This window comes from Pleurodeles waltl, chromosome 10, assembly GCF_031143425.1.
Source record: "Pleurodeles waltl isolate 20211129_DDA chromosome 10, aPleWal1.hap1.20221129, whole genome shotgun sequence".
In the NCBI taxonomy this organism is placed as follows: domain Eukaryota; kingdom Metazoa; phylum Chordata; class Amphibia; order Caudata; family Salamandridae; genus Pleurodeles; species Pleurodeles waltl.
Genome location: NC_090449.1, coordinates 364868875 through 364884423, shown reverse-complemented (window position 1 = coordinate 364884423; position 15549 = coordinate 364868875). Strand labels below are relative to the sequence as shown.

Below are 15549 nucleotides of genomic sequence, written 5' to 3'. Positions count from 1 at the left end.
ATACATATATATGTCTATATTTATATATATATATATATATATATATATATATACACATACATACACACATATACATATATATGTCTATATATATATATATATATGTAAAAAACAAAGGAGAACTCTGGGAAGTTCCCAATTTTAGGTGGAGAGCTGCTCTAGTAAGGAGCACCCTGCAACACCAGCGACACTCCAGATTTGCTCACCTCAAATATCTTCTTATCTAGCAAAGTTTTTAAGCATAGGATCAGCACAGTGCTATCCTCGCCAAGCTAGATAGTGACAAAGTCTTTTGCCATTTGTACAGCAAAATCTTTAAGCATAGAATTGACACAGTCTCATCCTTGCCGAGCTGTAAAATGACAAAAGCCATTTACCACTCCAGGCAGGGTGCTCCTTACTAGAGCAGCTCTCCACCTAAAATTGGGAACTTCCCAGAGTTCTCCTTTGTTTTTTGCATAATTTATGCGTCACTCTAACCCTGAAAGGGCTTTGGTTTGACTTATACTGGGTGCTCCCTTGTGTCTGGACAAAGCTATACCCCTCTGAAGAGCTCTAATGAGAGAGAAACACGTGTCAGGGGTTGCTTTACTCGTTCCAGGTTGGCTTGGACGGTATTTGACCAGTCCAAAGCTGTAATACTGTGCCTGGAGTGGTAAATGGCTTTTGTCATTTTACAGCTCGGCAAGGATGACACTGTGTCAATTCTATGCTTAAAGATTTTGCTGTACAAATGGCAAAAGACTTTGTCACTATCTAGCTTGGCGAGGATAGCACTGTGCTGATCCTATGCTTAAAAACTTTGCTAGATAAGCAGACATTTGAGGTGAGCAAATCTAGAGTGTCGCTGGTGTTACAGGGTGCTCCTTACTAGAGCAGCTCTCCACCTAAAATTGGGAACTTCCCAGTGTTCTCCTTTGTTTTTTGCATAATTTATGTGTCACTCTAACCCTGAAAGGGCTTTGGTTTGATATATATATATATATATATATATATATATATATATATATATATATATACATATATATATATATATATATATAATACTTACTTCTTGTGAGTATAGGGGTATAGGGGTTTTCTGTGAGATCGCTTCATCTTGTGATTTGCTATTGTGTCTTTCACATTTTTCTTCCACTGACTACAGCATACAGTTTGGGATAACGTGTTAGCCCACTTCAGCACTTGGCTAACTTCACTGTGAGTGAGACCATTTTTCCCTTTTACAATCAGCACATAAACTCACACAGTAGTTCCTTTCAGTGCCGGCAGAAAGAAACAGTGACGAAGTAAAGCGCTGCCAGCCAAGCCACACATTTAGTCTTTGTCTGGCCTTGTTTCTGATTGCAGCAAAACTCTGGAATACACATCTAACTATTAAAAGCACTGGGAACCACTTAACTTAGTCCTTAATTTTAAGCAGCAGGGTAGATCTACAAGTATTACCCGAAATGTGTAACTTAATATTCTATGTTAAGAGCTAATCAGCCAATGTGGTGGTAAATAGGCACCTCAAACACATTATTGTTGCACGTCACGTTACATAAGCTCACATTCAGTAACATCACAAACAGAATCTGGGGACCCTGTGATCACCTCATCATTTTAAGATTAACAATAAACGGCAACTAGTCCGTGCCATAAGCAGGAAATCTACATTCTAAAGCAGAGAAATTAATCAATGTTTACTAACAAAAAAGAGCCTCATTACAAGTCTGCCGGTCACTAGACCGCCAGACTCACGGATGGTGGTTGCGGCAGTCCGAGAGCCACATTACAACCCTGGCAGTCAGGCTGCCAGGGAACCACCAGGATCGGAGATCTCGGCAGTTTGGAAGTGGTGGGGGTTCTTATCCGCCATGGCAGCACTGCAAGCAGCATTGCCCTGAGGATTACGATCCCCTTCACTGCCAGAGGTGTCATGGCGGTACCACTGACATGAAAAGGATGGCGGAGAATGGGTGCAGGTGGCCCCTTGTTGACCCCTGTACTGCCCATGCACTTGGCATGAGCAGTTCAGGGGCCCCCCGGCCTGCAGGTTTTCGAATGCTGACCTAGTGCGAAACTCTTAAGGGGGCTGTCGGGGAGGTATCCTGTGTGCCGTCAACCTCCCCTTCGGAAATTCAGCAGATGGTAAAAACCGCCCACCAAACTCATAATGTTCCCCAAAGTGTTTTGGTTGAAATATTTGCCAGGTGTAATGAGGAACCCCCCAAGCATCTTATAAAGTGCCATAAGCAAAATATTGAACACTGTACACTTCATACATTTGATTAGAAAACATATAGTTGGCTTTCTCCTTTCCACTAATGCTGTAGAGGTGCTACAGGCCTACCATCTACAGCTCTGAATTTGAACCCCGGAAAAGGCACAAATTACTCAGATTTGAGTCAATACTCAAATCACTGTGTCCTTCTTTTTTGTCTGAGCTTTTGGATCCTCACTAGCCATTGACCTGTTTTTCACAGATATGCATTCCCCCTTAGCTGACCTCTTAAGGTCTATAAACTATTCCTGCACAATGGATACATTGAAAAAAAGGATGCTTACACAACTCTCTACTGGCAGCTCCAAATATTATTTTGCTGATTTGTCTTTGGTTTATGGTGACTGAACATTCATGTGCATTTATCCTGTTTCATGAGTATGCACACAAACAACTTCTGTGACATTTGGATTCCATTTACAGAAAATGCCAGAGCTTTCATACTTACGTGTTAAAAAAACAAGCAAAAAATGGGTTTGTACAACTATCTACAATTTCCATCACATGATTGAAATATAAGCTGTTACTGTCAAAATGCACAACAAACCTAAGCATATATGTTTTACTTAGTTTATTTAGGCAATGTTAAGGAAAAGTAAATTATGAAATTCACTGCAACACCTATTGAGTACTCTGTGCAGACAACATGTATTCAGCCCAGAAATGCTCCACTGATAGAAGTGCATATTGTTGGAAATATAAAACAAATTAAATACCATGCCTAGTACCAAGGTTCATACCATTATCACTACTTACAATATCAATTGCTTTGCCTGTCAGACTTGAACCATACCCCCAGGAGAGGGTACTAGAATACTTATTACTGGTGATTGTTAATTTGTTAGTGATGCAGACCTTGATTAAGAGAACTAAGGGCCATATTTATACTTTTTGACGCACAACTGCGCCAACGCCGTTGTGCGTCAAAAATTTTAACGCCGGCTAACGCCATTCCAAAGCACCATGCTGGCGCCTTATTTATGGAATGACGTTAGCCGGTGCAGCTGACTGGTGTGCGTCACAAAAAATGACCCACACCAGGCAGCGCCGGCGTAGGGGAGAATGGAGCTTGGGCGTCAAAAAATGGGGCAAGTCAGGTCTGAGGCAAAATATTGGCCTCAACCCGAGTTGCGCCATTTTTTTTTACTCCCAACCCCCATTGAAATGACTCCTGTCTTAGCACAGACAGGAGTCATGCCCCCTTGCCCAATGACCATGCCCAGGGGACTTATGTCCCCTGGGCATGGTCATTGGGCATAGTGGCATGTAGGGGGGCACAAATCAGGCCCCCCTATGCCACAAAAAAAAATATATATACTTACCAGAACTTACCTTAAGTTCCCTGGGATGGGTCCCTCCATCCTTGGGCGTCCTCCTGGGGTGGGCAAGGGTGGCAGGGGGTGTCCCTGGGGGCATGGGAGGGCACCTCTGGGCTCCTTCCGAGCCCACAGGTCCCTTAACGCCTGCCCTGACCAGGTGTTAAAAAATGACGCAAAAGCGGCTGGATGTCATTTTTTTTGACCCGCCCACTCCTGTGCGTCATTTTTGCACGGGAGTTTAAATAAGGCGCACATGCCTTGGAGTCATTTTTTAGACGGGAACGCCTACCTTGCATATCATTAACGCAAGGTAGGTGTCCACGCTAAAAAATGACGCAAACTCCAAGATCTTTGGCGCTAGACGGGTCTAACGCCAAAGTATAAATATGGAGTTAGCTTTGCGTCGGATTTGCGTAAAAAAAACGACGCAATTCCGGCGCAAACAGAGTATAAATATGCCCCTAAGTGTTTCTCTTCACTGGATGGCTCTTTAAAGAACATTACAAACAGGTCCTGTTCCGTAAGACACTGACAGGGCGGATTAGTTTGGGAAGAAAGAATAACTAAATAATACCTATCTACTCATGAATCAATTATGCTTGCCTATTGTACCAGTGGTTTGGCGAAGGCACCAACAGACAATACACATAAAAGATATTAACATTTTTAAATTATACAACACAGACCATTTTTACACCTCATACTTTCTGAGTGCACTATCACAGTTGAATTAAAAGCAGTAGTATATGGGTGAAGCTATGGCATATTTCCGAGCATAAAGATGAAAGGTAATCCCTGACACTGTAGATGAGTAATGCACCTTTAGTGAAGATTCAAAAAGGGCAGTGTGTAATGTTTGGTATGAGGTTCACAAGAAATGCCAGTCTGTTTTGACATTATGCACGTGGGCTGCGGAAAATGCTAAAACACTACATCTAAAAATACATTATGGACATGTGAAATTCAAGAAAATAAAAACTAATGAACTCAGTTCTGACAAACTTCTACCATGAATTCAATTCACAAGCTGACAAACAAAATCTAGGCGATACCCATCTTTGCGAAAATTGAATCACTTGGGTTTTTTTTGTCCCAATTTTAGGGTCTACTCATTTGGATCACTCCTACATTTGGAAGGACCAAAGACAACAACTTAATTTCTTTAGATTCCAACAAAGCTAGCTTTGTGCCTGCCAAATGTGGATCTTTTAAAGGCAACAGTGCCTCTCATTGACTTTTATGCAGCAAAAGATCTGTGGATCATGTCCAAATTATGCACAGAAAGCTTGTGGGAGGACACTGTTTGAGGGATGTACCATCAATTCAGAAATTTGCATATGTAAAAGACATTTTGCCATATTGGTTTCCATATTTCTAAGAAGGATTAAACCAATGGGTGTGCAGAGTGGTAAACATTCATAAACAAAACTATCATCTAAAAAAGGAGACATGACCAAACACTGGATTGAGCATGTTTAATTGTCATATTGGCTGTTTCTTGGGTCGGTACACTGCCAGACACAAGTGGAATTATGTCATCAGTGAGAGAGCAAATCAAAAGTACAGGCAAAGAAGTCAATCTTTAGGCACTAAAAGAGGGAGCAAACTCAAGTATCCTCAGATAGAAAAACTATAACTTTCTTGAGCATGCCTGTTTAAGCTGTGATAAAAAGTACACTAAAGGTGTGGAACTGTTAATCAAGGGGATAACACATTCCATTGGTCTGGGGCAACTCACCCTTGGGCTTGTCTTAGCTGAACCAGTCCTCTGAACCTACAGTGCTATGAAAAGACTTGATGTGCTTGAGATCTGTCCATTTCTCTAGTACCATTTGTTTACTCTGGCCAAACAATCTTTAAGGATCACTACCTTGAATGGAGCCAGATAGTTAGGTATCCTACTCAAACACATGTGTTAAACAGAATGAATGAAAGCACAATCTTCTTGGATAGTGACAATGGGGAAGGGAACTATAGGTAACATATGCTGAACCATGTTGATTGATGGGTTGGGGCTAGTAGGTACATTTTGACCCACATTGTGACTTGCATAATAGTTCAATAAAAACAACAAAAGTGTCCAATTTTTTTAACCCTCAACATTGGCACCCTTTGTGCAGAGGTACTGGAAGTTGGCATAGAAGAACACGACTGGTAAGAAGAGCAGTCACATTTTCATTTTTTTTTTTTTTATGAATTTATTTCTGTGTCAAGAAAGCCTGAATGGGAAATACACACTCCATACAATCTGTTATTTGATGTTTTCATAACAAATGCCCTTTGTAATAACACAAAAAGTCTATTTATACTTCTCAAACCAACATTTTGAGCATTGCTTTGACACAACTGCCTAATTACAAATTAAGGGCCTCATTACAAGGCTGACGGATCAAGGACCGCCAGCCTCCTGATGATGGTCGGACTGCTGCAACCGTGGCGGACCGACCATGCCCATGGCATGAGTACTACAGGGACCCCCTGCCCACCATCATCAGAGTTTGCACTGTCTGTTTTGCAGACAGTGCACATTCCAAGAGTGGTGGAGGGCTCCCCCGTGTGACGGCATTGGACTTGGCTCCATGTGGAGCTGAGTCCAATGCTGCTGCACAGTTTCTACTGGGCTGGCGGTTACCTCCGAATACAGAGGTTCCCCCCGGTCAGCTCAGTGCAAACATTGTAAGTAGTCGGGTGAGGAGACTGGCGGTCTACTCACCACATGTTTGGCAATCAGGTTTTCCAACTCACAATAGGGCCCAAGTTTTCTTGTTTTTTCACACATTGGTCACTTTTTTATCTTGAAAGCCTTTGTCAATTCTAATCCTTCCGATATCTGACAACTGTCACACTCTTTTTGTAACAGACTAAACATACTATTACCAAGCTCAATGATTCTGAACATGCAACGCCTGTGTAGGGGAACCTTCAAAAAGCCAACTCATCAAATTAAACAAGAAAAACAATTCTGTATACTTATGACATGGCTCAGTCTCTTATTTATAGCACAGAGCAGATAACAGATATTCTCAAACAGTGAATTAGTTCATAGAACTGTTAATGGGAAAACTGATTTAAAAAGCATTTATGAGCACCATTGTCCATTCTTAGTCATGAAAACAGTTCCAATGAAGATTTTATGCACTGAGTTCATTGCCCAGTTTGAGTTTTATCACAGGTTAAAAAAGTGTACATTAAAAGCTCCCAGACTTACCATTTGTGTAAGGGTTCACTGTCTTTTTATTTGTCATTACACGTGCTGTTGCATTATTTACCTAAGCATATAGAAATGAGAATTAGTATGTTTTATGTGGAGGAACACAGCCCTATTCTAGACATGCATAGTTGATCTTGCTCATTTAAGATAACAAGTTTGAGGTCTTACAAAAGCTTTAAAGTTTAAATCAACTCTTGCTAATAATATTGACATTTGCTTACTAAAATATTTTAAAACACATACCATTTAAATAAAGAAAAATCATACCACTAAAAGTTTAACAAGCAGACCTCAAAGCCAAAATTAAATAAAATCATTGTTCAATTAACTATTTAAATCATGCAATATTTCCATGATATCACATTGAGGTCACCTAGCTCAGACAGAAGCAAGATGAATAAATAAATGTTCATGCAGTGAATTTGAGAGGAAGAGACAAGGTACATTGAAACCAATGAGGCATCAATAAATGTGGCATAAATAAACTTCAGCCATGTGCAACAGAACTTTTGAGAGGAGAGGCACTACAGGAAAATAAGCATCATGTATTCTCTACTTGGAAGGGAAGGAGCTTTTCTTTGTAAGATTTAACAATACCATTCATGCTTTTGAAATTACAGTTTACTACTGATAATAATAGAAATGGGGGAGGGACAGGTGGTGCACCCTTAAACACAATTCACAGCAATCTAAGTAAAATGCACGTAAGTTATCCTCCATCAAATCAGTGCCACTCAGGCTTTAAAACAGGACACATAACTGAAGAAGTATGTAGGGGAAATAAGGAAAAAGCAAAAAAAAAAAAAAGAGATACATTTAGACATGAAAAAGATAAAGGAATTCCTGTGAAATCAGGGCTAAGTATGTGAAAGGGCAGAGGGTGTTCTCCACTTACCGTTCAGCACCTTCGCCAGCATGGGTATGTATACAGTTACAGAGAGTTGTGGGAGGGCCCTACATGTTACCGTTGGTGGAGGGGAAATGAAAAGGCAAAATATGCAACATCTTACTTAATGACTAAAGCTTTTAGAATATTTTTTTTTTATTTCTTACAAATATGACTGCAAGACACTTGAAAGCAAAACTTCATTTTGAACTGGTTATTTCTATTTCAACATATCAGTTTTCAATTTGCCGAATAATATTTGAAACACTAAAAAAATATAAAATTATGAGAAAACACAAAAGCCAGAATAATTCTTGAATATTGTAACAATGTGAAGGGGTAGGGAAAGGGGATCACACATAGTACACCATTAATGTATCTGAAACACCAAATGAGAGTGAAAGAGACATTTGTAAAAGATGAAAGGAAAATATTTTGAACATGCACCTCTATTTTACGTCCCTCTACCACCGTGCCGTGTAATTTCTCCCTCGCCCTGTCCGCATCGGCACTATTTTCGAAAGTTACGAAACCAAATCCCTGCATGCAGGAGGGAGAAGGGGGAAAACAACATGCATATTATTATTTCAATCAATAAAATACGTTTTTGTAATATATTTTGTTTGATTTTATCTTGATATTGTTTTGATCTTTCTTATATTTCAAAAACATGCAATTTTCCAAAAAATATCATATATGTTCATATACGACCATTGAGATGTTGATTAGAGACCACAAATGTAAATACGTGTGTGCGTTTCTTACATCAGTTAAGTGTCACTGACAGAACTGAAGATTGACATCATGAAAATACCTTTATGTGATTACAGAGGAAAATATACCTAACAAAAAGAAGATGAAATCAAATTAAAAGTTTGTGTATTGAAAAAGGTAAAAAGAAATATGAAAATGAGAATACAAGTCAGCCTTTGCTTTTCAAGCATGCAATCATTTTAATGTGAGTAAAACCACAGACATCCATAAGCTAGCAGCAAATTTCTTTACTTAGCATTTGTCACATTCATTGTACTCATGCCTGTGTGAACTACATTGTAGCTTGCATGCAACAATTGTTAATATAATGCCACAATATGGAACCAAAACATTCTAACTCCTATAAAGTGTAATTTTATTTACAAATATGTTATGTTTAACACATTTATTTAACATTAGACTACTAAAGTAGAGAAACATGGTGTGAATAAAAAAATGAGTTAATCAACATAAACATGTTGTGGTGATATTAAACACTTTCAGTTTCAACATTTGCTTTTATGTGCAAACAATTATTTTCTTTGGCATAGTAAGAGTCAACAAATGGTTACCGGGCACACATGCAATTCTCTTTTCTTTTCCATAAGATTCTCTCAAAGAGGTCACAACATCTTAACCTCTCCTTCCAATGTAAAGGTATCTGGACCATTTGTAAAAAATGCAGAGTAGAGCAAAATATACTGTATTAGATGCACAGCCAATGTCCTTTCACTGACATCTCAGAGTACATATTAATAACTTCATTCTATTAGGTAAGGCAGATCTGTCCTTGCTAGCATTCTAAGTATACACATTTTCTCTCTGAGGTGTCAGTTTCTGAGGTTAATGGCTTTTTCTGGTTGATATCTTTTTTTTTCTCTTGGTTGATTTTTGTTATTTTTCTACTGCTTTAAATCTGTGTTCAAATTTTGCCTGATACATGAGGATGTCAAACACCGGACCCTAACCTAATTGATCTTTAAATTTTACATTGAAAGTGCATGAGGGGCAAAAAATATCTTTCTCTAATAAAATTGGTTTGTATATTTTTTCCCAGTATAAGTCTTCCAAAATACCCTTTTCCTCATAGGAATGAAATTTATGTTCATTCAAGGTTCAAAATTTAGGAGCATTGTGGTTTATATGATTGTCCCAATCAGAGCATTTGTGGAAGCAGAGTGGAATGAATGTGTTGCAAATGAGAAATAACTATAGCGTTGGGTCTATGGTAGCACAGTTGTCTTCCTCTGCATCTAGTGTTAGGCACATAGTTTACAGCTTATCCACTGGTACTACGAATCAGTAATGTTTAAAGAACAAACCAGCTACGTTTAAGTTTTCTACTGCACCCTAAATTATTCTTTTAACTTTGGAATTTGTTCTACCAAGAGTGGAATACCTTTATCAATTCACTCCCTAAATACACTATGGAAGGTATGTTACAGAAAGGAGAAACTCTTTGGATAAAAATTCAAAGCTAAATTTAGTATTAAAAGCTCACAGATCAAAACCAGAAAAAGAAATACAAGGGTTGTGAAGTCATTGGCGTGTTAACAAATGCAAGGTTGAAACAGTGCCTCCAAATCTAATGGAGGATTGATAAGCCAATATTGTCATATGAGAGACATTCTATGAGATTGAGAAGCAAATACATGTGGTGGCAGTATTGAGACACATTGAGTTCTCTAATTCATTATATGGAAACTGGAAAAGGTCCCAGTAGACTGCGAAAAGGCAGATATACTCCTGACAAGAAGGAAAGAGTAAGAAGGATATTTACTAATAATGATGAGTCAGAATGGCACAATTTGCTCATTAATGGAGAACCTTTGGAACTCCCTTATTCAGAAAATAATTTTGAAATGCTTAAACCAATGTTGCTAATGGTTAACCGTATATAGAACATGATATGCAGGTTTCTTTATAAAAATGCAAATGGAATTCCTTGGAGTACATGGGATAGAGAGTCTAAAGAAGCACAGGTTCATGAGAAAATGCTTGTGGTAAACCAATCTGGATGATTTTCTTCGACTTTTAAAATCATCAAATGTGTCACCTAGCAGAAGCCTGAGATCATCATCATGATAACTTATGAAGATCCTGAAATTCAGGCACACACACCAAGGTATGTTTTTTTGCTCCACAAAACATCAAGGGGGTCATTCCTACCCTGGCGGTCCGAGACCGCCAGGGTAGGGGACGGAGGAAGCACCGCCAACAGGTTGGCGGTGCTTCTGGGGCTATTCTGACCGTGGCGGTAAAGCCGCGGTCAGAAAAGGGAAGCCGGCGGTTTCCCGCTGCCCCTGTGAATCCTCCACGGCGGCGCTGCAAGCAGCGCCGCCATGGGGATTCCGACCCCCTTCCCGCCAGCCTGGTTCTGGCGGTTTTCACTGCCAGAACCAGGCTGGCGGGAACGGGTGTCGTGGGGCCCCTAGGGGGCCCCTGCAGTGCCCATGCCACTGGCATGGGCACTGCAGGGGCCCCCTAACAGGGCCCCACATTGATTTTCAGTGTCTGCTAGGCAGACACTGAAAATCGCGACGGGTGCAACTGCACCCGTCGCACACCAGGAACTCCGCCGGCTCCATTCGGAGCCGGCTTCCTCGTTGCTGGTGCTTTCCCGCTGGGCGGGCGGGTGGCCTTTTGGCGGTCGCCCGCCAGCCCAGCGGGAAAGTCAGAATGACCGCCGCGGTCTTTTGACCGCGGTACGGTCTTCTGGCGGTTCCCGCTTGGCGGGCGGCGACCGCCGCCTGCCAAAGTAGGAATGAGGGCCCAAGTCTCCTTCCTAATAAATTCATGGCCTGCAAGATGATATCCATATTAAGCAAATCATGAAAACCTTGTGGTTCTCTTAGTAATATAATCTTTATATCTCATTTTCCTGTTGTTAGTTTTAAAAGGCCTCTCTTGCCAGACATGGCTTACTTATAGTAATGTTGCCAAAAAAAATGTTATTTCATTTTAAAAAAGCTGTCCAAATTCTCCAGCTTTGCAAAGGGATAATCAAGATGAATCAAAGAGAATAAAGTAATTGATAAGAATCAGAGTTTCAGTCAGTGGTGGATAGAAAGTCCATTCTAAAAACAAATATAGTTGGCTTCTAAGATACCATATGATCAGCTTTTCACATCCAGTGGACAACAGTACACCCTAAGAGGACCCAAGATAGAAAGTGGCCGAAGTCTGGAACAACCTCCCCCTATACCTCAGGGCCGCACTGTTACTCCAGTGATTCAGAAGAGAACAAAAGACCTGGGAGTTTGAATGATCATTGAGATCCTCACGTTGATTTGCCATGCTCTATTAATGTTTGATTGATTGATTAAGTATGAATAGGATAGGGTTGATAGCGTTGATTCCCTAGAAGGATTGGCTAAAATAAAGTATACCTTTAAAAGTGCAATGAAGGTATGAGCTATACAGATAGAAAGCTTTACTGAGTTTGGATCACAGAAAGCATAAAGAGCAGTGGAGAGTGGAAAAATTAACTTTAAAAACTTTCCAAATCAGAAAACATCAGTGTGATAACATGATAGATCAGTAACTAGAGAGAGGATTTCAAGATGTTGAACATATGCTGTACATTTCCCCCTGTGCAGAGCACACCACAAGTGCTCCACTACAGGCGTAGGATTTCTCTGATACCCACATCCCCTAAAGGCCAGCAACACATTTGAGACATCCAAAACATAGAACTGTTTAATCCAGGAGTCTATTACACAAGTCTTAACAGGTATGCAGTAAGAGATTTAGGGCTTTGATACATCCCCCAATTCTGAATGGTGTTAACACATTGCAATATGTTACATTCATCAGCAAAAGTGTACTAGTTGAACAATAGGAAACAATTTTAACATGTCAGTTGATCATATGCCTTATAACTCATGGAAACAACATTTCTGCTAGAGGAGAAAAACGGTAAGTGCTGTCTTTTACAATTATGCTTATGTGAAGCCGAAATCTTGAATACTTTAAAAAGAAGAAAAAGCACTAAAACACAAACATAGTGCTTAAAACCATGATTTACTTTCTATGAGCAAATTAATAGAAATTTTTGTCCTTCGCTCTCATTAAAGTCTGTGCTCATAGGTCTCTATTAAGTTTTGACTGACTGCTGTGATATTTCTAAATACCTATTTAAAAAAAAATGGTTAGAGAAATTGATATATCCATATTATTGAAAGTCATAGTTAAGCAATCTGAGAAATCTCTTTAAATGCCTATGTCTTTTATCTGGTTTTAAAAAATACAGTAACAGCCCTGAGGTACCACATTACCTCTGAATGTTAGTCTTGCCATGGTTAAAACAACTGCACTCTACATAGATCTCTTGTGGAATTCAGGTGTATTACTGTTCTTAATGATCTCAGAGATAAAATGCTTGTTGCTAAGTGTTGAACCTGACCATTTTTGCAGGGTTGCATTCCTCCTCCTTGTTTTCTGAACCTCTTTTTGCTGGTGTTAGACCTCTGGGCACTTTACCACTGATGATCAATGCTAAAGTGCATGTTCTCTCACTTTTAAAACTTGCTATGATTGGCTTACACCTGTTTGCCACATTTAATTTACTTGTAAGACCATTGTAAAGTGGTATCCATTATATGCCCCGGGCCTGTAAATTAAATGCTACTAGTGTGCCTGAAGCACAACTTGTGCCATCCACAGAAGTGGCCTTTCAAAGCCTTCTCAGGCCTGCCACTTCAGGAACTGTGTGCGCAGTTTACTGCCACATTGACTTGGCATGGAAAGTTATTTGCCAAGCCTGAAACTTCCCTTTTACTACATATAGGTCACCCCTAATATAGGCCCTCGGTAGCCCTAAGGGCAGGGTGCTGTGTAAGTAAATGGTACAACATTTGCTTTCATTGTGTGCATGTTCTAGTAGTGACAAACAGCCTAGTTGGTTTCTCATTGTTGTGAGGCCTACTCCTCTCCTAGTTTTGCATTGGGAGCTCCCTTATACATGTCTAAGTTGTAATTTCTGGTCTGTGAGGAGTAGCATGGGCATGCTTGGTATGTTTTGAATGGTAGTGAGAAATCCTGCTTACTGGTGTAGTTGGATTTTACATTACTAAGTTAGAAATGCAACGCTTAGAAAGTGGGCATTTCACTGTGCTTATAACTCTTCTGCTTTGCAGTTCTACTGCAATCCACATCTGTGGTAGAGTGGCAGCTGGTGTTTGTGCATACCTTCCAGAGATCCATCACACAGGAAGGGTGGAGGTGTAACAGCATTACATTTGCATACTGAATGATCTTCTTGGGCTGGGAGAAAGTGAGGTGGAGCACACTTACATTTGTATAGGCTGCGTCCTGTCCTCACACAAAGGACTTGTTTACCCCCTACTGATGTCTAGAGCCAGGGATGAGATTGAAAGGGGGTGTTGTGCTCTTCTAAGGTTCTTTAGAAGTGCCCACTAGATCAAAAACATTTTGAGTATAAGTACAGGAGCTGTAGCCCCGTGTTTTTAGATACTGAGTGGATTTGTAACCAGATGCTGATGGCTCTACAGACTGCACCTTGCCAGAAAGAACCACCATTGGACTTATCTGCTTTGGAGTGCTGTCCTGCTGCCTGCTAGGATGAGAGAAGGGATGCCACCTTGCTGTAAGGATCCTTGTGCTGGCCTGCCTGCACTCTACCTTTGTTGCCCCCAGTGTTCTCCAGGGGCTCATAGGCTTGCCTTACCTCCCCTTGCTAATATGATGAGTGTTCAGGTTTTCAGGAGTACTCTCTCTCGTTTTCCAGTGTGTATTTGTGTGGTGAGGTGCTGCATCGGATCTGCCATTACGTGGTGAGCACTGGGGTTGCCACTGCTTGTGAGGTGATGCTGGAAACGCATGGAGGAGTGTTCATCGCTCTCTCTTTCTCTTGTCTTGACTTCTGACAGCATCTGGGGTGCTTCCCCTAGGAGTGCCGTGACCTTCCCTCAGCTGCAAGAGTCACTTGTCATAGAGATGTCGCTCCGTGCCGCAGCCAACTCTGCGGAGGAAGTGGAAATGGAAAGAGCTGCCACACCAGTTGCACCACAGGCCCTGGGTGAGACGCCCACCTGTAACTTAGAGCGGTTACCTGATTTGGAAATCATGATGGTGGGGAAGACGGAGAGAGGTCTCCCTGTGGGAGGCTGCCTCACTGAACTTTGCCCCATATGAAGTAGCCGAGCTCTAACTACTTGCAGCATTAGTAGCTGCCTTAAGCTGGTTGGTACGGAGAGAACCCAGTGAGGTTTCCCTGTAAAGTCCTTCTGTTTAGAGTAAGTCCCCACTGTGTTTGTGCCTGCCTTGGAGCCTTTGTCCAGCATTCTTGGGGGTGAATCCTCTGGAGAGGACCCCAAATTGATGCAGCACTGCAGTACAAGCTGAGGCCCTAACACTAATGTACATTTAGTGGTAGGAGTGCAGGTGGTCTTACACTCTACACTAGATAGCTAGGGCTATAGTACAGTACCTACTAGTAGTGCAGGAGCGCTGTGACCCATAGTTTGATAGGGGGTGCCGGTACTAATGTCGATATGGTGCTGGTTTGGACTCATTTACATTCGGCATCCAACCACTGTTTTTTTGCCCTTAGTGTTCACTGTATTATGTTGTATTATGCCTTGCATTGTCAGGATAAACATATAATATTTAAGTGTGATGGTATAGCCTGCTAAGGGATTCTGTTTTGATGACCTTTATAATGTGGGAATATTTATTTTATTTGCACTCATTTTGATGTTTGACAATTGCCTAGTCGGCAAGGTAATAAATGTTTCATGTGGTTTTGGTCTATGGTTTGTGAACAATATATTGTATATTTTTACATAACATTGTACGTAGTCTCTTTTGCGGTGCATTTATTGTGTCACTGGTGTTGTGTGTGTTTTTCAAATGCTTTACACACTGTTTCTGAGATTAACCTGACCGCTATGGCCAAGCTACCAAAGGGGCGAATAGGGGTTATCTTGGTTGTGTAGCTCCCCTAACCTGACTAGAGTGGTGGGTTCTGTCTGGCTGAGGTGCATACCCTAGCCAACCAGAAGCCCCATTTCTCACACTAAGGGCATCAATGCTTCTCATAATATCTATGTCAGGGGTATCAGCTGGACTTAGAATTATGATTGAAGTGAAT

At 40.8% G+C, this 15549-nt stretch overlaps 1 protein-coding gene across 29 annotated transcripts in view; it reads right to left on the bottom strand.

Moving 5' to 3' along the window:
• Window positions 1–15549, bottom strand: part of RBFOX1 (RNA binding fox-1 homolog 1) — a 788453-nt gene that overhangs the window by 330705 nt on the left and 442199 nt on the right. For all 29 annotated transcript variants that reach the window (XR_011199113.1, XR_011199112.1, XM_069210596.1 and 26 more), the window contains exons 5-6: window positions 8130–8222; window positions 6794–6854 (exon numbers count right to left, since the gene is read on the bottom strand). Coding sequence is in view for 27 of the 29 variants with exons in the window: in XM_069210596.1 (XP_069066697.1) it covers window positions 6794–6854; window positions 8130–8222 (154 nt within the window). In the remaining 2 variants the exon portion in view is untranslated. The remainder of the gene's footprint in view (window positions 1–6793; window positions 6855–8129; window positions 8223–15549) is intronic.